Source organism: Sander vitreus, chromosome 6 (assembly GCF_031162955.1).
Source record: "Sander vitreus isolate 19-12246 chromosome 6, sanVit1, whole genome shotgun sequence".
In the NCBI taxonomy this organism is placed as follows: domain Eukaryota; kingdom Metazoa; phylum Chordata; class Actinopteri; order Perciformes; family Percidae; genus Sander; species Sander vitreus.
This window is the reverse complement of record NC_135860.1, coordinates 16,032,160-16,053,301: the sequence shown is the minus strand read 5'-3', so window position 1 is coordinate 16,053,301 and position 21,142 is coordinate 16,032,160. Positions and strand designations below refer to the sequence as shown.

The following is a 21,142-nucleotide window of genomic DNA, read 5'->3' as shown; positions in this document are numbered from 1 at the left end:
AATAAATGGGGATGACAATTAAAAGGGTTACTTGGGTTCATCTTTATATATAGGGTTAAGAGTACAAATGACAAAAAGATTCAAGAGGCCTCTGTAGGTTGATACTTGACTAACCCTAACCCTTGTGGCATACATAGGCTCTAAACAATTACCAGTTTAGCAAAAAATCAGGCATTGCTAATGTAATTTGGATAGGCTATGTTATATGCCTTTTGAATTTATAGCAACACTAAGACCCACCAAATGGAAATATGAAAATTACTGGACCACAACCACACTCCTATAGATATGTCTGTCACTTAAAGTAAAATATAAAACCCACTTGATGAATTACACAGTGAAGTTCAGACATATTTAGAATATCCTATCCCTTATCAAGGGATTCCGTGTTTAAGAACATTTCCTATCCAAAACCCAGAGGGAAATCAGTTAAGAGGTATTTAATGATTTGAGGGTGAAATGAAAATAAAAGCTTTATTCAAAATATTCGGGAAGGTTTCTCTCTCTGAGGTGCAATCTGATTCCTGCTCCCCCTCTGCTCTGCACTCAAATCTGTTAATGATCTCTTTGCATTCAGTTCTAAGTGGGAGCAGGCATCTTGCACGGCCTAGGGCTGCGTTACATGCCGTCACAAACTCCAGACGGGATTGCTTAACTGTGGTCTGGAGCACACAGGCATGGGCTGCGGAATGTGCATACACTGGGAGGGGGGGGTTGGGACCGAAGAGAGAGAAGCACAGCAGCGCCTCTCTCTACTCGTCACAGGTCTCCATATTTAGAGCACACTAAAAATCTCGAATGAAGGCAGTCGATCACTTTGATGTCCTTTACTGGGGCCAAACATCTGGCTCAACACTGTGCGTATGCGCTGTACTGGCATTCATGCCATGTGCACCCCATATTAGAAGAGGGAGCCAATCTAAAATGGGATTGGGTGTGCACTCAGCAGTCAATCATGTCAAGAGGTCACACACATTTGCTTAGATCTGTTCCAGTCTATTTAACTGAGACCCAAGTGAACCCAATCCAACTGCAAAGCAGGGAAATGGATATCATTTTACAAAAAGGTTTATTATCTTTTAAAATGTTTGTACACTCAGTATGACAATGTGCTTACACAATACTTACAGTAGAGTAGGGTGAAACATACTTTGTACATAGAAAAATAAACAAAAAAAGGAATCTCCCCCACCACTGAAATAAAATAAAGGGATGTGAGTCAGCGGGGTATTAAGTTTGACAGACTGATGTGGGAACTGCATCAGGAGGGCTGAGCTGGTGAGGATGGGCTCTCTGACCCTACTCTCCTGCATACAGCTTTGGTAATTTTACACTTTATTTACACTTTCAATCATGAAATGATAGTCCTTTTACAAAGTGTCTGCTTATTTAAACATTCCCAAAACTAGTATTCAATATATTCACATATAAAGCAATGTACATATGTTGGAACTTTGTTTAATTCAATTTAATAGGCTGCAAGAAATCAGTGACCTAATGCTTATGAAACTAACCTTGACAACTGTAAAAATCTCTGAAATTAATGACCAACAGTGTGTGGAGCAAGACCTATCAAAGTGTCGTCTAGTTGGACCAGATAGAAAGAACCAGAACACACAAGATGTTTAGAAACTGTTAAAAATGCAATGCTACAACCTTCATTTTCAGCATTATTCCTGTAAGTAGAGGAAACAGGGCAGAACTAGTTGGGAAAGGGGTTGGACAGGAAATGGCTAAACAGCACATCAAACATAGCATTCAAACCCTGCTCCCGGTATTATACATCAATTCATAAAAGACATATTGATCACGTAGCCAACCTGCTGGTTATTGGCTGATCCCTAAGTGTACTGTAAGTAAAAGCTCATCCCAGTGAGGGCATATTACTTGACACAGGAGACATGGAAAACATAGGAATTTCCATAAGGATACCACTCTGACCTCAGCCTACATCATGCATTCATAAAACAACAGAGGATCCAAAGTCTTGTGGTTAAGAAGGCAGGGTTTGAGGAGTGGAAGCTTGGACCTCCACAGCCCAGTTAAAAGCAGCACCAGATACAGTCAGTGGATGGGGGTTGAAGCGTGCACAAAAAAATGGAAGTGGGAGGGAAAAAGCACTGGACTGTTCTGTCATTGATCCATTTTAACAGTGAAAAGTAACAAAGCAACTCTGATAAATATGATACCAAATCTGATTCTGTAGAGTAATCCACATTCAGGGCTAGAAGAGTTTAAAAAGTGGAATTGAGGTGATCATCTCGGGAACATTTAAGAGCCACAAATGGAGAAAAAAAAAAAATGCTTAAAATCAAACAAACAGTCAGTGAAAACATTAGTCTCTGTAGTACCCCGCAGTGTCATCCTTCGAGAACACTGCACCTGGAGTTTTCGGGTCGTTCAGCGACACTCGAATCTCCGTCAGTATCAACGGAGCTCCTCTGTGATCCACGTGGCCTGGAGAGCTTCTTGGGCAGCAGTCCGATTTTTTGTCATAAATACGTGTAAGAAACTACTACGCCGCTCAGGCTGGCCAGTACGTATATGCGTACAAGGAGTGAGTGGAAAGGCAAAGCTGTGCTTCTCCTGTGTTTGCGCAGGACAAGTGTAACATCTGGCCTCTAAGCTAGCACACCTCTGTGTCCTCCTTGGGCCTGTACACGGTTCCAAATCTCTGCATGTACTTCTTGATGTACTCCTTTGTCTTGTGCTTCACATTCTCGTTACACTCAAGGTCCTCTGGATTAGTGCAAGCTTTCAACTCCTTATTCATAACACCATGAGTTAACTAGAAGAATGGGCAGAGATGAGGAAAGAGTTAGACATGCTTCTCGTCACCAGACTACAGTAAATTATGTAATTACAATGTAATTTGTGGTAGAGTGGTTGGATGGTTAATTCTCTTTTAGTGACTTCGCCTCTTTACAATTTGAGACAAACGCAATCTCTAAATGAGTGAATCCCAACTCGTCTTTCTGTTTATTGTGCCCATGTCCTCAGAGTCATGGTATGTCCGAGTGGCACTCAGTGCAAACCACTCCCTACATACACAATGCACGGACCCACCGGGAACCATGGAAAAAACACAGAATGCAGCCCTTTGAAGAAACACTGGTTGAAAAGAGCTTTTAGAAAGGAATGAGTAAAACAAAAAGAGAGGGAGATAATAGTTTACATGTACAATGTGTTCTTCGTCTCTTCCAGAGGCACAATACACAAACATTTGGCTAGAAAAAGAATTTGTGGGAGCTCGATTATGAAGTTTTGGTTTGGAGGAAACTTTGAAAACTTTGCCTTTTAAGCTAAAAGCTGACCAATGCTTTCTTTGTGCTCTGACCACGTAGAGGCCAAGGAGAGGTTTACCGCTTCTAACAGCATGTGTGAACAACATCTTATTGTTTAATCTTACCTTTCTAGCCAGGTGTTTGAAATCTTCTGTGTTGCTGATACGTCCAAGTTTGCAGTCTGGCTTCCGAAAAGGATTTAAACATTGCACTATGAACTGGGACATCTGAGTAACATGAACACACATATAGAAAAAGACTTGTTAAAAAAACAGAATAATATGTTAAACAAATGAAAACTTTGTTTGTGTGTCTAGAAGAGTTTTGTAACATTAAAACATCTGGAGTTAAATAACAATGCTGCAAACATTGTTTACAGAGACTCTGGCTCACCTCTTTGCGAAATGTCTCTTTACTCTTTTTAGCCAGCTCACTGGAAGTGTCTGCTTCAGCTGTCTTTGTGGAGAACTGTAAATACACAATAGAAGAGATGGATGAGATGATTAAAATACTCGTTTGCAAACAAATGTCTCACATTAAACCCTTGGCCTGGCAAGTCTAAGGCAAAGTCCACACATACAAAAGGTATTTTTGAAAAACAAGGTTTTCCTCCTTCATTCTAAAAAAAAAAAAAAATCCCACGCACAAGCACGGTTTAAAAGAAATCTCTGTCAAGATGAAGCGCAAAAACACAATTGAAGCACTGTCACGCCAAACCAACAGGTGGCGATATAACTCTAACCAAAATGCCATGTTGGCCAATCATAAGCCTGAATAAAAAGCTATTACTGGAGGCTACCTGGCTGCAGTGGCACACTGATCAATTCTGTAGCGCATTATGAAGCCTCTTTTACTCAGTATAGTGGAAGAGTAACTGTACACCAAATGTTGCCTCGTTTGACACCCTACAAAGAATATAACTGCCCACACTGACATTCTTTCATCGGTGTGTAAGACTTTTCCTAGCTATAGTGGAAGATCGTAATACCATGTCATGGTAGTAGTTTTCTCACTCAAGTGAGGCCCTACCTGTGCATCAGCTAATTCAAACATGGCAACTGGCTGAAAAATAGTAGCTTTCAAGATCAGGGGGGGGCATTAAACAGCACTTGCTCACCAGCTACTTGACACAAAGCAGGGATATCCTACCAGGATGCTGCCTCTCTGGCCCCAGCCTTCAACAACTAAGGCAAACAGGCAACAGCTGACTGCCTATACCCACAACAAAGTGGTGAAGATCAAAAGCAAGCACGTAGGACTCACGAACATAGTGCCAGGGCCGGGAACCCAGAAACAGTGATATTGGACCCTTTACAAGTGCAGAGCATGTGCTATAGTTTCAAGTGCTGGACCACTGTCTAAACACATGCTGGGAAATGTTCCATGACCTTGTAGCTGGTCTTTGTGGGAAACATTCACTCCATCTCAGTTGTCTCACTCGGTTAAATTTTTTTTTTTATAAAGAGACACTTACATACTTAAACTATAACACAATAAAACCGCCAATAAATGAATGATAGGTCTTCCAGATGTGTTCTATTACCCTCAAAGTTAGGATAAAAATGAAGAGGGAAAACAAACGAGGCAGAGGAAGAAGAGATGAGCTGAGCCATCCCTCCCCTAAGGGCCAGACAGCTAAGCATGGGGTGGAGTGAGTGGAATCGCTCTTTAAATCCTTGTCTCCATGTCTGATGAAGCCATTTTGCGAGGAGTCATCGGCGAGAACATAACACTCACTGAATAGAGTGTCGTGCTGAGGTTTTTTCTTTTTTCCCCTCATTGAGACACAGCTGAAAGTAATCACTAGTGCACATCTTCAATTACCTCCAGGAACACTATAATCATGTTCTGTATTCAAGCACACACTTTATCGAAACCAAACGAAAAACTAAAGAGGATTCTTCCTCATTGTCAACTACGATCATCCCGTTCTCTATGAGGCTACTATCTAAAAAACACAAAAGTCGAGCGCACGACTGCTACAAATATTTACATTTCATAGCACACTTTGAAAACAATGACTGCTAAAAGCTCACCTTGGAAGGATTCTCATCATAGGTGGGTGTTCCAAGGTCCATCTCGGATTCATGGTCCACACTAGTGTTGTCACTACATCCATCCCAGGTTGGAGGGTCCCACTGTGTTTGCCTATTGTGCAGAGGGAAGTGATTTCAGATAGAAATACAATGCAGTGCAGGGGGTTCTAGAGGCACGACGTCGACTTCAAAGACACACAGTAATACCAACCTTGTGACAATATGGTAGTAGTAGATCTTGCCTTCAGGGTCCCGGGCCACTTTCCAGTTGGGAGGTAGGACGATAGTTTTGGGTTTGGGGGGAGAGGGAGGAGGCAGGTCTATCACATTGTTGGGTACAATCATTTCCTGGAGATGAGAAGAAATGGAAAATAAGTATTAGCAGCAAATCCATGTAGCTTCACTTTGAAGTACCTCTTTTGGATTTGCCAAGCGAAAGAACCTGATTCACTTAGGCCACGATCAGACAGTGCTTGTTTAGTTGCAAAATGCAAGACACACTGCACAGACTTTCTTGAAACCCACTCTGTCTGATTGGGCCTTAAGCTGCATTTTTGAACTGTAAAGTCATATATGATTGCATTTAGATTCTCATTTACAAATGGAGCCCATTGAGCCCTTTCCTTTATTTGTTCTCTCTTTAGTCACATCTTAAAAGGTACTTTTGCATTATGAGACAGGACTATGAAGTAGAGCCCGACCGATATATCGGCGGGCCGATATTATCGGCCATATATAATATCGGCATTTATAATGGCCGATAAATGAATATTTAAAAAATAAAATAAAAACGGACGAAACACCCTCCAAGCATGTTATGAGTGTTGGCGTTGCATAGTTTGTCCACCAGAGGGCACTCTACAACGTCCCTGTTGGCAACACTCATGTTTAACCCTTTAAGTTTCATATCTTAAGTTTGTATTTTTATACATTTTATCTATCAGAACTTTAACATATTTTGATGTTCCTCTGTTCTGTTGTGACAATAAAACAAACAAGTTTATTTTTAAACTGCATTATCATATTATTTTAGTGAGGACTCATAAATAACTACAAATAACTAATGTTAGGGAAATTTGTTTATGTTTTGTTATGCGTTTCTGGATTTTTTTTTTTAAACATATATCGGATTTCTAAATCACCAAATATTTGTATCAATATCGGCCTTAAAAATCCTTTATCGGTCGGGCTCTACTATGAAGCTAAATATGGTGCAAAATGTGAGCGCATGTAGAATATGACTTGAGAAGTTGCAGAACAAAAACCTGAACTTGTATGTTAAAATTTGAACTTGTAAAAAATATATTACACACGTGATCTGAATTTGAAGTCACACAAAGAAAAAAAAAAAAAAAAAAAAACACACACGAGAGCTTGTAAAAAAAAATCTGAACTTGTAAATTGAAATTTGCACTCATTCATACACCTGTATTCTGAATGTGAAGTCACTAAAAATATTCAAAAATGTGTAGATTGATATTTACATGAAGACAATGACAGCTGCAAATGCATTTCCTTCAGATCACGTGTGTGAATATTCTTTACAAGTGCAAATTGTTCTCACATCGTATTCTACAAGCTCTCACATTTTGCAACATATTTACCTTCATACAGGACCAACATACTGTAGCTCTTGGGAGCGGCATAATTTAGATGTATACTACCCCCTTGTGGTTACACTGAGACAGCTTTCCTCAAAATTACAAAAAGAATAATACAGATTTCTGAATATCCCAAAGACTTAAACTGCCTAATAAACTGTTGCATCCTTCAAAACAGTGACTTTATAAATGTGACCTCATGCTGCTTAAAAAAAAATCTCTTTCCTTTACTAATATCCATTGTATTTACAGTTGGGTGAAATATCAGTCAATGTGTTAAAAAAAACACACACCACTTTAGACAAAGAGTGTGTATGCATTACCTGTTGGACAGTTTGGGATGTGACAATGGTGGTGACTGTGCCTCCCTGCTGCACCACCACTCCCTGCTGATGGCCAGGATACACAGGCTGGCTGTGCAGGTAGCTGGCTGTGGGTTCGGTGTACGCCTAATGAAACACAAAATCATACTCACTATGGACAATCAGAAATCGGTTACCGTGTTTTGAGCACGTGCTGCATTGTTTTGGAGTGTTCATTAATGAGTTAATACGCAACATGGATTAAAGGTTTGAGGCATGCACAAACAAGCGAGTGCTATGATTGCTGAGCTGAGAGAAGATATCTTTTCTTTGATTTTTTTGCTGAAAAACATAAAATTGGTTAGGCTAAATGATATATTACCATTACAGTAATGGTATATTTCGTCCAACCACAAACGTTTTAATTGTTACACCTTTAATATAAGTTTTCCACATTAATGGCACTAATATATGCATCTATGCTATTTGAAACTGTATACGCTAGAAAGCAATTAGACAATCTAAGTACAGAAAAATCACCAGAGGACATCAGCCCCAGGAGAGAGCACCCTACCTGTATGACGGGAGTGTTGGCCTGTGGGTAGGCGGTGGGGATGCTGTAGATGGTTTGGCATGGTTGACCCTGGTAATAGATGGCTGTCTGTGTCTGAGCCTGTGCTGGAGCTGTGGCGTACTGCTGTCCAGGCTGTGTCTGCACAGTCACTGCCTGCTGAGTAGTGGGATCCCAGAGAGTAGTGTAGCTCTGCTGGCTGTGTACCTGAGGGGCCACCTGGGCGGGTACAGAGAGGACAGCTACACCCGTGTCCTGAGTTGCTACAGTTGGCTGGGCATACTGTTGGGGGTTGCCAGTGGCGAGGTCGGTTGTGGTGATGTGCTGAGAAAGATTAGAGACTGGAGTGGCCTGGGAAGTGGGGGATGGAGAGGACAGTCCCAGGTCTGAGATAAGACGCAGAGGAGGTGTCTCTTCATAGTTCAGGGTGGGCTCAACCGGAGGGGTAGGTAGCAGTACTTTGCCTGCATTGGGGTTGGTGGGATCCACAAAGGTCTGGATGGGATATCCAGGAGGGTAGGTGATGAAGCCAGGGCTGGAGGCATAGGCCAGAGCAGAGTCATAAGCCATAGTTTGAAGCTGCTGCTGCTGCTGCTGTTGAAGCTGTTGTTGTTTCTGGGCTTCCCGCTGGGCAACCTCCTGCTCAAACAGCTTCCGTCGCTCCTCTGTGGACAACTTGTTGCGATCCTTTCCACCAACTCCCCGTGTCTTGCTGCTGTTAGAGGAGTCAAACCTTAAAAAAATCCAGTGAACAAGACCACAGTTGATGAACTATGATAAACAGTTGTACAAAGATTACACTATGCTTGAAATACATTCTTCACATTGTCTGTGTCCCCCCCCCCCCCATCACAAGAATTATTACCGTTCCTCAGTGCGTCGGCTGCTCCTCTCGTAGGATGAGGGTGGTGAAGTGGAGCGTCTCCTCCGTCTCTCCGTGCTGCGTTGTGGAGTTTTGTCAGAGACTCGATCACGGTCTCTGTCGCGGTCTCTGTCGCGGTCTCTGTCGCGGTCTCTGTCGCGGTCTCTGTCGCGGTCTCTGTCTCTCTCCCTGTCCCAGTCTCGATCCCTGTCTCGGTCATAATCTCGGTCTCTGTCACGTTCCCGCTCCTTCTCCCGCTCTCTTTCACGCTCTCTGCTACCAGAAGTTGTACGTGGCGTCAAAGCTGTGTCTCGATCTCGGCTGCGATCTGTGAGAAAATGTAGTTAGCCAAAATCATATGGAAAAAATTCTAGGCCCAAAAAAAACAAAAGCATTGGACTAAACTTACCATTTGCTTCCTTTTCCACCTGACTCTTCTTTGGTATTCTGTACACCTCCTGAAAGGACAAGCACAACTTTGACTTCAAACTTCAGAATACAATACTATGCAAACTTTATATATATATATATTTTTTAATATATTAGATTATATTTTTATGCATGTTTCACAACATCTGCTTTTAAAAGCGAATCAGTTTGAGCTTACCTTCAGATCCTTCCAGCTGTCCAGAAGCCTGGCAGCCATGCCACAAATGTCCAAAGCATTGAGTGGGGGCTCCTGACTCCTCTCACTCTCCACATCTGAGACACCTTCCTCTTCATCCTGAGAAGGAGTTCCTATCACTGATGGGTCCACGGGTGTCACTATGACCTCAGAGGGCATACTGGCCTCAGGGGTCTCAGAGCTTTGGGCAGCATCAGAGATAGATTCATCAGGCGGCGCCTCACTGCCAGGAGGAGGTTTCTCAGCCTCTTTTGTCTCTGCTTGGGCCTCCATATTTTCTAAAGGCGGCTCAGGTGGAAGATCAGCAACATCTGTTTGGATGGACTGAATCTCTGACTCGAGAACTTTAACGGTGGGCTGGTCTCCTTCTAGTTCAGCCTTTTCTGTCACTGCCTGAGTGGTCTGCTCCTCCCCACTCTCCTGTTCTTGACAAGGCTCTTTTGGCTCCTCAAGTTCATCCGTATGACCCTCACTCGTGTCCTCTTTCATCTCAATCTCTATCTCCGAGTCCATTTTTTCTTTTACCTCCTCAGTTTGAGGTTGGTGTTGACTGCTTGAACTCATCCTAGTCTCTTCCTCTTCCTCCCCTTTGACCTGACCCTCCTCTTTAACCGACTCTTCCATTGTTCCTTTCGTTGGATCTGCAGCTTCACACACAGGCTCTTCCTTCAACGGTTTGCCATCAGGAAGTCCTGCATGCGAGGATTCTTCTTCTTCCTCATCATCGTCCTCCTCCTCTTCCTCCTTCCCATCAGATGCTTTGCTAGCGTCCGAGAGTGCGCTGTCTAGACTGTTTTCACTGATGATTTTCAGGCGGCGGTACACAGCAGGTTTGGAGGTGTCACCATCCAATTCTGGTCCCAGTTTGGTGGAGGACCCATCAGGAGTGTTGAGGGGTGTTTGAGCACGGGAGGTGTTCTCACTGGAGTAGCCATCCATCTCAGCAGGGTGAGGAAGAGTTTTTGTCTGGGCCCATCGTTGGATGAAGGTAAGGACTCTGCTCTCCTCCAACATGTTCTTAGTAGAGATAGGCAGCACAGCCAAGGTCTTCATAATCTGTAAACAAAATCACAAGTTATCAGCGATCAAACAGCAAAGAGCCGTCTATAGGACCGTGCAGGCTCTGAGATTTGAAAAATTCCCTGTTACTTCAGTCACAACATTATGAATGTTTAATGCAAAGTCAATGACATATGTCACCTCTAACTGCAATTTGATGTTATTGGCACTGTTGCCTTTAGCTTCAGAAAGCTCCACCATGAAGATCCACAGCAAAGACAATCCATGATGGTCCAGGAACTGCTTCAGGCATGATGGATTTTGAGTATCCTATGCAACACAAACATATCATCATATTACGTAGTGCAAATGATAACAACATATATCAACAATATAACAAAAAGGCATCAACCATTCAGGTCATACTTGTATGAGCTTGAGACAGGTGAGTTTTTGTTCCATGGTTTCCACTCGGACCATTAGTCTGCAGAGAGACACCACCTGTTTCTCATCATACAGGCCTTCTCCATTCTCCAGTAACGCCTCAAGCTCCTCATCAACCTGAGGATGGACAAAGTGATGTCATCATCAAATATAAACACATTTTACTTGGAGAAATTGGCTTAGAGTAATTTTTTGCCATGTATCCATACAATACAGTGCTAACATCAATATGGCTAAAAACAAAATAACCTAATAATTGAAATATAACACTTTAAGCAGATTCATTAAACTACTGTGGCCGTGATTCTCATGTGGAAGTGTAACCACATTAACATTACTGGCAATAAAATGTAAACCAATGACAAGACACACTTTGTAATATAACTGAAAGAACTGACCGTGGTGAGAGCACTCTTTCGACTGCGGTCTTTCTTCATCTTCCCTCCAGCTGCCCGAACACTAACTCTGTTCTCCCCACCCAGGAAGCCTCTGCAGCTTGGGGCTCCACAGAAGCATTTCTGTGCTTCTTTGCTGTAGAAACAAATAAAACAAAAAGTGAAAGGTGAAATCACCACAGCTAAACCATCAGTTAAAAGGTTAATCATCTACTCTTTATGAACGTATGTATGTAAACATATCACAACTAGAGATGCGCCGATAGACCGGCTGGTGACCGGAATTGGCCGGTTTTCACGTGCTCGGCCATGACCGGCGACCGGCAGGTCAGTCTGACGTATGCCGATTTCATGCAGGTCAATGCTACAATTAACGGACAACAGAAGTTATACGTGTTACAGTTTTCAAGGACGCACGCACACACAGATGTGACAGCACAGTCTCTTTTTTCCTTTCTCTCAACTTTTCCGCCGTGTGTCGTGCGTACCCGCTCGCGGTGTGAAGCGCGTGTCCGCGCTATTCTCGCACATGTAGGGAACCTCGTGAATTAACCTGCAACATGTCAGCTGTTTGGAAATTCTTCAGCGTGTGTGCAGAAGATAACAAGTTTGCAATATGCAATATATAACGCCTGCAAGGAAAAAGTAGGGCGTGGAGGGACGACACCAAAAACCAAAATCACATTTTTTTTGTTGGATATTGGATGTGAAAAGAAGGAAATGGTTCTAACATTGCACTTTAGATGTGTGTGAATTTCCCACACCAGGAGTAATTTATATAGTTCTATTTTATAGTGATCCATTATCTGTTCAAAAATGTTTCTATGTTCTGTGAAAAATGTTCTATTAAAAGAAAAGATAGAAAATAAATATTTGTGTGTGCTGTAAAGAGGTTAGAAAAAATGAAATCGGAATCGGCTAAAATCGGTATCGGCTGGCCTAACTCAAAGAAAATCGGAATCGGCCTAGAAAATTGTAATCGGTGCATCTCTAATCACAACATAACACATAAGTGTTTTCAGACATGCAACACACAATAGATGGCACAAAATACAAGTGTGGAGAAATAAATAACTGCAGAAAAACAGTACCCATATCTCTGGAACTGGTAATCAAACGTCAGTTCAGCTCCTGCAGGGACCACCTTGGAGGTGAAGAACCCAACTCTAAGCTGGCCATTGACAGTCCACTGAAATGGGATAAAAAACCATCATCAGGTAAGTCAGCTTTTAGTAAGTTAAACGTGAAAGAGTATTATGTTGCCACTGTACCTTTTGGGTCTCACAGTTGGGCTCGCAGCTATGGTTCATAAACCGAGAGCAATTACCCTTCAGCGTTGCATCAATGATCTGAAGAGACATAATGCAATGTGAACTATTCGACCACTTTACCTGAGTCATTAAACCAGACTGCGGTTTAAATATTAACATTAATTGCAATGTGTCATATTATAACTTACCTCATTATTCCTTAGAGACATGAAGTAGTAGTGGATGTTCTTATTGCGAGCATATTCTTTCACCCTTGTTTTGAACTCCTTGTGGTCCAATACCTCCCCACAGTATTCCAGTACAAAGGTATTTCTGAGATAGCAATAGAAATATAATACAATAGAGTAATGATACATGCTAAAAAAAATCATTTAAAAAAATGTTGTACGGGGCTCCAGACCAACTTTTGGAGCACTGTAGCCCCTAACTGAAGAATTTACAGTCACGTTTTAATTCAATGGTGATTAACAACTGCACATTCAGAAATGTAAACAAAGTATTATTATTGGCAATGTACTGTATTATTGCCTCTGCCTCATACAGGCTCTCCCTACCTTTTTTTTTTGTTAACACTGAAGCAATCATATCTAAGGTAATCAAACTTCCATGAAAAGCAGAGTGTTTAACTATCTAACACCCAGTGTGGGAAATATTGAGTGATGGGGGAGCCAGAGAGAGGAGCTGTAAAATATAAAAAAAAAAAAAAATGGTCTGGAGCCCTGTTGTATTGAAAGATTTTAAGAGGCTTACGGAGCCAAGTCTCTTGCTGCCCGTAGACCCCAGCCCTTGTCTTCTGTGAGGATAACCTCGAAGTCTGCATGTTGTTTCATCTGAAAGCGTCGATTAGAGCAGTAGGCTCCATTCAGGCACCGTGAGGAGCTGGAAAAATAAAAATAAAAAATCATAGTTCAAGACATATGTGCGTAAACAGGCAGGCTCCTTCACATTTTTTATTGCAAAATACCATGTTTTATAGGCTTAACTTTGTTGTTAAATTTGCTGAATTTGGATGGTAAAAATTATAATTTGTACTGACTTACGACCAGCTCTTATTCAGTACACCAGGTTACTAGATTTCCTATTGTTAAAGCAACACATTGGTCAGGGTGTTGAAAATCTGATAAAAGTATTTGAACAGTATTTGTCTATACCTTTTTACACAAATTGTGCAATTGTTTTACTACCAATTCAAAAACCTTTTTTTTTTTTTTCCTAACCTAGGATACCAGCAAACCCTGTTTAATATTTAAAATAAAATCCTTGTGTTCTTCAACTTACCACTCAATCATCAGCAGCCGGTTTAAACAGTCTTCCCCGCATGCTAATACTCCTCTTGCACGCTCTTCTCTGGGCAGCACTGGGCACTCACATTGCATTCTTTTGATATCTCGGTGAGATTTGCTCTTTTTTCTGCAAAGACATTTGAAAACATTTCAATCTGAAAGCACTTAAATGTTGTATTATGAGGTTATTCTTTGTACAAACAAAATATATATTTTTATCTAATGAGGCTTAATACCAACTTACCTCTCAGTCAGGTACAGGTTCTCCTCAATCAAGTCAAAGTAAGGGGGCATCTTCTTAGACTTGGCAAACTCTTTCCATTTATTGGCGTCTTGAAATTCTCGCAGATTGAGTAATGGACGTTGCACCACGGCTTTGACATGAGTTTCCTTAGAGACGTCAGCATCTCCTTGACGCTCCCTCTTGCCTGCAGGCCCAGCTTCTGCCTCATTGTCTGAATCTGACTCAATCTCTGGCCGCCTTTTCTTGGGAGGGCCCCGGCCTCTGTGGGGTCTAAAATTGTCTTCTCTAGGGGGGTCAGGCACAACAGAGCCCCTGCTGTTGCTGCTTATTTCATGCCCTTGTACAAAGCTTGATGACCCAGGAGTGTTAGGTCCACTGCATTCAACAGCTGTTTTACTGAGATCAGATAGTTTATCCCCACTGTAGTCATCGTGGTCATTAGTTAGGGAGTCAGGATGGATTTCCCCTGCAAAATCCTGATAATGTTCATGCACATGAAGGTAGGGTTGTCTGCTAGTCTGTGTGTTTGGGGATTGGTGGTTCCAGGTGGCATTACTCTGCCGGTGCTCCTGTTCCTTAGGAGAGGTTTCAGTCAGTTTAGTGTTTGGTAGATGTGGCCCGTGACTGCTATCAGGCTGCTGGTATGTACTACTGGGTTGTTCTAATTGCGAAAAATCCCAACCCAGGCTGAATCCATTCTTGTCATTGATATTGTCAGCATTGGAGAAATCATCATGTTGGTAATGGGAGTACATGATTTCACCTCTGCTACTTACATTATGCTGTTTGTGCCCTTGCGCACACTGTCTGAAATTATCAAGGCTGTGGGCAGGATCTGTGGCACTTCCATGGGCACCGATATGACCAGCCATGTAAGGCTGCGCACTGATGGAGCTGGAACCCTCCAAGTGACTGGTGCTATCAATCATATTACTCTGGGATTGGCACAACACGCTGCTATGGGATGAATCATTAATACCAGCACAGGGACCACTGGTCTCCAAGAATGCTGAAGGACTCCCCTGCCTTTGTTGTGGGACTTGATTTGGGACTTCAATGATATTCACATTCTGTAGTTCTGAACTATTCATTAGCCTGCATGGGGAAGCTCCTGTGTCCTGTGTATCGATTGTTAGGGAAGAATTCTTTGGCACCACCACCACAGAGTGTAATCGTTTTATAGCCTCACCACAATCAGAGTCATACTCTGAATTGTCACTATCACTAACCTCACTCTGTCCTCCTAATGCATCCTGATGTAATGTTCTCTTACTCAATTTGCTCTTGTTAACGCTGCCCTTGAATTTTTCTTCATGATCATCGCCATTCCAACGCTGCATCTTTGCAGCTTTGTCAACCTGTGATGTATCATTTACGTGCAGAGGCTCATCTGTGTTGGTTTTTTGAGAAACACTTAGTTTTAAGTCACAGTGGTCAATGCTGGTGCCTGCTTGTGAAGGCTCACTTTGGTCTTTGTATTTATCGGTCATGGATGTGCTGTCTGAGCCGACGTCCTGCGTAGAGATATCAGTCTGCTTCACCAGTTTGGAATGTGTTTCAGTTTCTTGCTGTAAAGTATCTTTAATGTCAGAGTCTTGTTGGCAACTGTCTTTAGAAAACTTAATTTTTTTGACAGAGATCACTTTTTTAACAGTAGGCTTACTCTCTGCACAAAGTGTCCTCTGTGAATTATCACTCTCTGAGGTGTCCTGCCCAACAATATCCCATCGGGACTTTTTGGTAGTACTGCTGCTCTTTTTAACAGTATCCATATTTTGCTGTTCACGTGTCAGCTGATCCTCAAATTCAAGACAGGATGAATCAGATTTTGTGCCGACTGTCAAAACTTTAACAATCTCTGGTTTAGTGTTCTGTTCGACATCATGGGTGACAGGTATATCTGTTGTATCAAGTAAGGACTTTGGCCCTGGTAAACAGTCAACATCTTTCTTGCCCTGGCTGCACATTATACTATCATTACTACTGCATGAATTTAAGACATCTGCATTTGATTTCACGTGTGGTTGATAATTAGAAGAAAGGCTGTTTTTCACATTGGTCAAGTTTTCCAGGGCGGCATTTACATGCGTTAGGCTTTCACTCGAGGTTATAGCGGAGGTCTCAACTTCAAGATCCGATTTGGTTTCCTTTGACCTCTTGGATGACTCTTCTTGCAAACTCTTATCAGTGCATGATACCATGTCTTTAAAGTCCTTACTTCTATGTTCATTTCCACTTTGTTGGGAATCTGATTTTTCGTTTTCACTCTGAGAATACGATTCTGTGGTGTTTGCACACGATGGTGCTTTGCCAGGGCTGTGAAATATGTCATTTGATTGTCTATCATATCCGCTGGTGTTCACAGAAGATCTAGAAGGGGTCATCTGCTTCGAGTCCGGTCTACTGTTTTTCTTTAGAGAGTTTTTACAGTTCTCCTCTGAGCCAGAGCTTTTGTCAGAGGCCTGTGATTTTCCCTTATGATCTACCTCAGAGTCACTAGAGCTGCTTTTTTGCCGTTTTTCATATGTTTGAGGGTGAGTATGCATACTGGAAGAAGAGGATTTGCTGTTGGTCTCTGACTTGTAATGGCTGCTAGATTTACGGTAACTCGAGCCCAGATCAGGAGAGCACTTGCGCTGGGAATCAGAGTCTGATAGTCGCTTTGAAGTTTTTTCAGACTTTGAAGATTGTGTTTTTTTATCCATCTCTGAAGAGTGAGGCGAATCTGCAGATTTAGAGAATTTCTCAGACTTTGAGTAGGAAGACGATTTTGACTCTTTATGTGAACTTGAATGGGCGGATAATCTACTGGAGTCACTTGTCCTTGTCCTTGTCCTTGTCTTCCTATGGTCATCCTCAGAGTCAGAACTGTCCCGAGTTCTGTCAGTGCGAGAGCGAGAACGTCTTCTCTCTCTGCGTGGAGAACTCCGGTGTGATCTCCGATCAGAATCATGATAGTAAGACCTTTCAGAGCGTGATCCTCTGTCACCTCGGGATCTCTCTGATCTGGAGTGAGATGAACTTGTTCGAGACCCTCTTGATCTAGACCGTGATCTAGACCTGGACCTTCTGCGATCTTTGTCTGATCGAGATGAGCGTAAGGATGTGTGTCTCGAATCACGGTCTGGTTTGGAGTAACTAGAAGATCTTTCATGATTCTCTGACCGCTTAGAGGAACTTTTTTCCTTTTCCTCCACATGTGAACCAGAGGAAGACTTTTTTACCTCTTTGCTTCTGCTGTCAGAGTTTGTTTTACTTCTGGAGTCAAGTGATTTGCGACTAGAAGATATCTGGCCTAAATCTCCATCAGATTCTGAGCCAGGGGGAGCACTATCAAACTGGGACCTGGTTTTCCTTTTGTCTACCTTATTATCCTGCTCAGCGCTGCTGGAACTCTCTCCATCTTTTCCTGAGGAAGCAGTTGTCTTCTTGAGGCTAGGGGTTACCATTGTCTCAGGGGCTTCAATGTGGGCATTATCAGAGGGGCAGACATTGACAACATTCTGAGGCTGGGGTGTTGGAAATTCAGCTGCACTTGTTGTTTTCTGTAGAACCTGCAACTCCGGAGAGTGCGGCTCCTCTGGTACAACAGATGTTGGTCTCTCTTCAGTCACAGAGACACTTAGAATTTGCTTCTTGAAATGCATCTTTGCTAAGACGGTTTTCAGTTTAGTGGCTGAGGAGACTGGTGTTTGAGAAGGTGTCTCTGCCATTGGTGTTTGCACCATGGGTGTCTGGTTTTGCTCAGTTTTGCTGTCTGTTTTCTGCCCTTCTTTGTCTGAGGTTGACTGTGACAAGGCAGTGTTAGGCTCAGCAACAGACTTGTCAGGACTGGCAGGGATGAAGAACACGCTCTGCAGGGGCTTCTTGGTCTGTGCAAAGCTAAAGGACACTTTCTGACGACCCTGATCCTCTAGGTTGACCTTCATCTTGGTCCCTTTAGGCAAAAGATGGTTGGATAGCATGACTCTGGGAGACAGGCTTTTGATTAGAGCTGCCTTAGATAGGCCCTCCACCTTCACCTACAGTAAAAGAGAGACCACTTGTAATTTGAGTTTTTTTGAATATTGTGAAATTAGACAGAGGTCATTAACTTTGTTAAGACTTACCGAGGCACTACTCCCTTCCTCTCTGTGGTTACATAAGTGCGTCAAGGGAACATAAAGAGAGAGGAAAGACAGAAATCAATTTACACAGTTTATGCAGTTTTCCCACATCTTGAAGTGCAAGCCTGTCATACTATGAATGAGCATACTTGTTGTCTCAAAGAGAAAATACTCATATATAGAATCCATTTTTGAATTTCATCCAAACCACTTTGGTCATTTACAAATGAAGAGGAGAGTGACAGGAAATAGGGGAAACGGCTGGCATGTGACAAAACTCCTAGGATCGATGCCAAATCAGGGCAGTCATATCATAGTGTCGAAGCTATACATGCTCAGTCAAACAGTGACTGGGAGTAATGGATTTGAATGGCAGGTAAATGACAGGAAGTACTCCTTAGCCTGTCATGTTTACTGGCCTATTGATTGCATATAGTGGATTATCCCAAACTTTACATGGAGAATAAACCATTGGAATAGCTTAAAGATGGGAGTATGTGGCCATAGTAATTTGAATAAAAAATAAAATCTAAAATGTTTATTTTATTTTAACAGAACAATAACAGTGTATTTTCATATGAACTTTGTGTGTTATCTGATGATGGTGAAAAAATTTAAATCAGTATTCTCAGTGATAATTAGGGCTTGGTACCGAATTCAATACTTTTTAGGCACCGACAGAATTGCCACTAAAGTACCGAGTATCGAAAAACGCCTTGTCTTTCAGTACCCAATTTCAATACACAAGGAGTAAATCTCATCAGCGTCAGTGAGCCAATAAGCATGCGGCATGCTTCCACCAAGATCTAATAATGTTTGTGATTGGCTGTCTAACGTTACACGTCGCAGAGGCAGGCAGGAAAAACTCTACGTTACGCACAGAGACGAGGCTCACGTAGTAGGAGCTGAAAAAGATTTGTGCCATATTGTATAATGTTGCAATTTCTTTTTGTTTTATAAAATTGGTATCGAAAAAAGTATTGTTTAGGATCCGATATCGAAGTCACTGTATCGGTATGAAATATTTTTGAACGATATCCAGCCCTAGTGATAATTTATCATTATTAGGGTGTTTCTTCTCAACAGTACATAAATACTGCATGGTGTTGATGTTCTTGAATATTTTATCTACCAAACCTTGAGGCCAAGTGCTTTACTGCTTTGTTCTGGGGACAGGACGATAAAACAGCTCAGTTTAAAATAAAGTAATTTATCAGAGGCCACACTGGATATCAGAAAAACGTGTTAAAACTAACCCTAACTGGAAATATCCCCTCTGCATTTAATCCATTCTAACGATTATGGAGCTGACTGGGTTCCCTAATGCCTACGACCGAACTCCAGTTCTAAAGCCAGTGACTTGCTCAATAGCAGGAGTCTGCCTTTGGTGTAGAAGAAAACTGATGCACCCATAGGAAACCCATGCATACATGAAAAGTGCATGCCAGCTCAAACAGGATGAACAGGATTGTTATTCAACCCCAGGTCCTGTCTCTTATTGTGAGGCTATATAGCTAAACTATGAGCCACCATGCAGAGAAAAGCAACGATGGGCCTTTTTAACTACAAAATGTGTCCAATACTGTCCTCCACAGTAATAGCCTAGATTGCAAGACACACGTTCAAGGTCTAAGCTTTTAATATCCCATCTACTTAATTCAGAAATCCATTCTTGTCAAACAGAAATATAGCAAAGGTTAGGCTAAGTGTACCTGACCAAAAATGGTAAACAGAAATTATATACAGTGGCGGTTCTACTTGAATACTCTACTTGAATTACACCCAGGGCGAGACCCCCTTCGAGCGCCCCCCCCAACAAGATAAGTGAAAGAGAAAATTATATTTCTCAATTGCACAAATCCTTCATTAGAGCATTTGAAAAACACACTTAAGAGAATCCAGTTATTTAACTATTGCAATTACAACAGGAAACACACTTTTTAAGGTGAACAATCTCCACAATGAACACAATTCTGCACAAAATATGACAGTATAGGTTATCAGAACTTAAAATAAATATACACTATATACATAAATGTGCTAACAATATATACAATAAAAAAATGTAACAAGATTAATAAAACAATATACAACAAGCTATATATATATATATATATATACACACACACATACCTTTCACCATACCCCCACATCATCACATACCCTTCACCATACCTAGAGATTGGCATGGGGTACTTTCCATAAAATCATCTCTCAATGCAAATCAAACCAGCTATTGGGCTAACTGAAATAAAACCATGCCAGTCTCTAGGTATGGTGAAGGGTATGTGGTGATGTGGGGCTATTTTAATTCCAAAGGCCAAGGGAACTTTATCAGGATGCATAGTATCCTGGATCCATGAAATATCTGGCCTTTAAAAATAAAAATCTGCCTGCCTCTATGGGAATTTAACATAGGGGTGTACTTACTTATGCCCCCTGTATTTTAAGGAAGAACATTTATTTATTTACGATACATAATTCATTCACAAAGAAAATTGGTGTCCTTAAAGATTGGATTTTTCCTCATTTATTTAATTATGGCATTAAGATCAATTTGCAGAAGATTTTTTTATTCCTCTTTTTAGTCAACTTTAGCATGGGTGTCCTATTTTTTTCACATGACTATGTATGTGTGTGTGTATATTTTATATATATATATATATATATATATATATATATATATATATATATATATATATATATATATATATATATATATATATATATAAAGTAAAGGCCATATGGAAAAAAAAATTATTTGTATGACAGGAAAGACAGTCTGTCTTTAATATTTCAATTGTTAGGTCATCAAAGAGAACACTTCAGTGTTGATGGGATGAACATGAGTTTAACTAATTTTTGTAACTTACAATTCTATCAAATAACCAATTTAACCAAATAATCAATTTTTTGTATTCTAACCCTGAATCCCCACCAATCTCCCCTCCAACACACACACACACACTATCTGTGAGGGTCCCTACATTGCTAAAATAGCAACTGGTGCTGCCAATTAAAAAAAAAAAAAAAAAAAAAAAAACAGCAGATGCCAAAAAACACAGGGATGTAGGTATTTAACATGTAAGAAAGGTGAATGACTGGGGTTTTGTGTCTCC

The 21,142-nt window shown here is 41.4% G+C and overlaps 1 protein-coding gene across 4 annotated transcripts in view; it reads right to left on the bottom strand.

Annotated features, from left to right (window-relative positions):
* Positions 1-1,052: 1,052 nt before the first annotated feature.
* Positions 1,053-21,142, bottom strand: part of setd2 (SET domain containing 2, histone lysine methyltransferase) — a 24,615-nt gene continuing 4,525 nt past the window's right edge. For 3 of the 4 annotated variants that reach the window (XM_078253064.1, XM_078253067.1, XM_078253066.1), the window contains 20 exons: positions 18,027-18,048; positions 13,918-17,939; positions 13,669-13,800; positions 13,141-13,269; positions 12,579-12,702; positions 12,391-12,468; positions 12,211-12,308; positions 11,123-11,255; positions 10,707-10,841; positions 10,482-10,610; positions 9,264-10,337; positions 9,066-9,114; positions 8,660-8,984; positions 7,798-8,527; positions 7,245-7,370; positions 5,532-5,668; positions 5,321-5,432; positions 3,678-3,752; positions 3,410-3,511; positions 1,053-2,788 (listed from right to left, as the gene is read on the bottom strand). In XM_078253064.1, coding sequence (XP_078109190.1) covers positions 2,627-2,788; positions 3,410-3,511; positions 3,678-3,752; positions 5,321-5,432; positions 5,532-5,668; positions 7,245-7,370; positions 7,798-8,527; positions 8,660-8,984; positions 9,066-9,114; positions 9,264-10,337; positions 10,482-10,610; positions 10,707-10,841; positions 11,123-11,255; positions 12,211-12,308; positions 12,391-12,468; positions 12,579-12,702; positions 13,141-13,269; positions 13,669-13,800; positions 13,918-17,939; positions 18,027-18,048 — 7,894 coding nt within the window. In that variant the 3' untranslated portion in view covers positions 1,053-2,626. The remainder of the gene's footprint in view (positions 2,789-3,409; positions 3,512-3,677; positions 3,753-5,320; positions 5,433-5,531; positions 5,669-7,244; positions 7,371-7,797; positions 8,528-8,659; positions 8,985-9,065; positions 9,115-9,263; positions 10,338-10,481; positions 10,611-10,706; positions 10,842-11,122; positions 11,256-12,210; positions 12,309-12,390; positions 12,469-12,578; positions 12,703-13,140; positions 13,270-13,668; positions 13,801-13,917; positions 17,940-18,026; positions 18,049-21,142) is intronic. The other variant, XM_078253065.1, reaches the window with a different exon arrangement.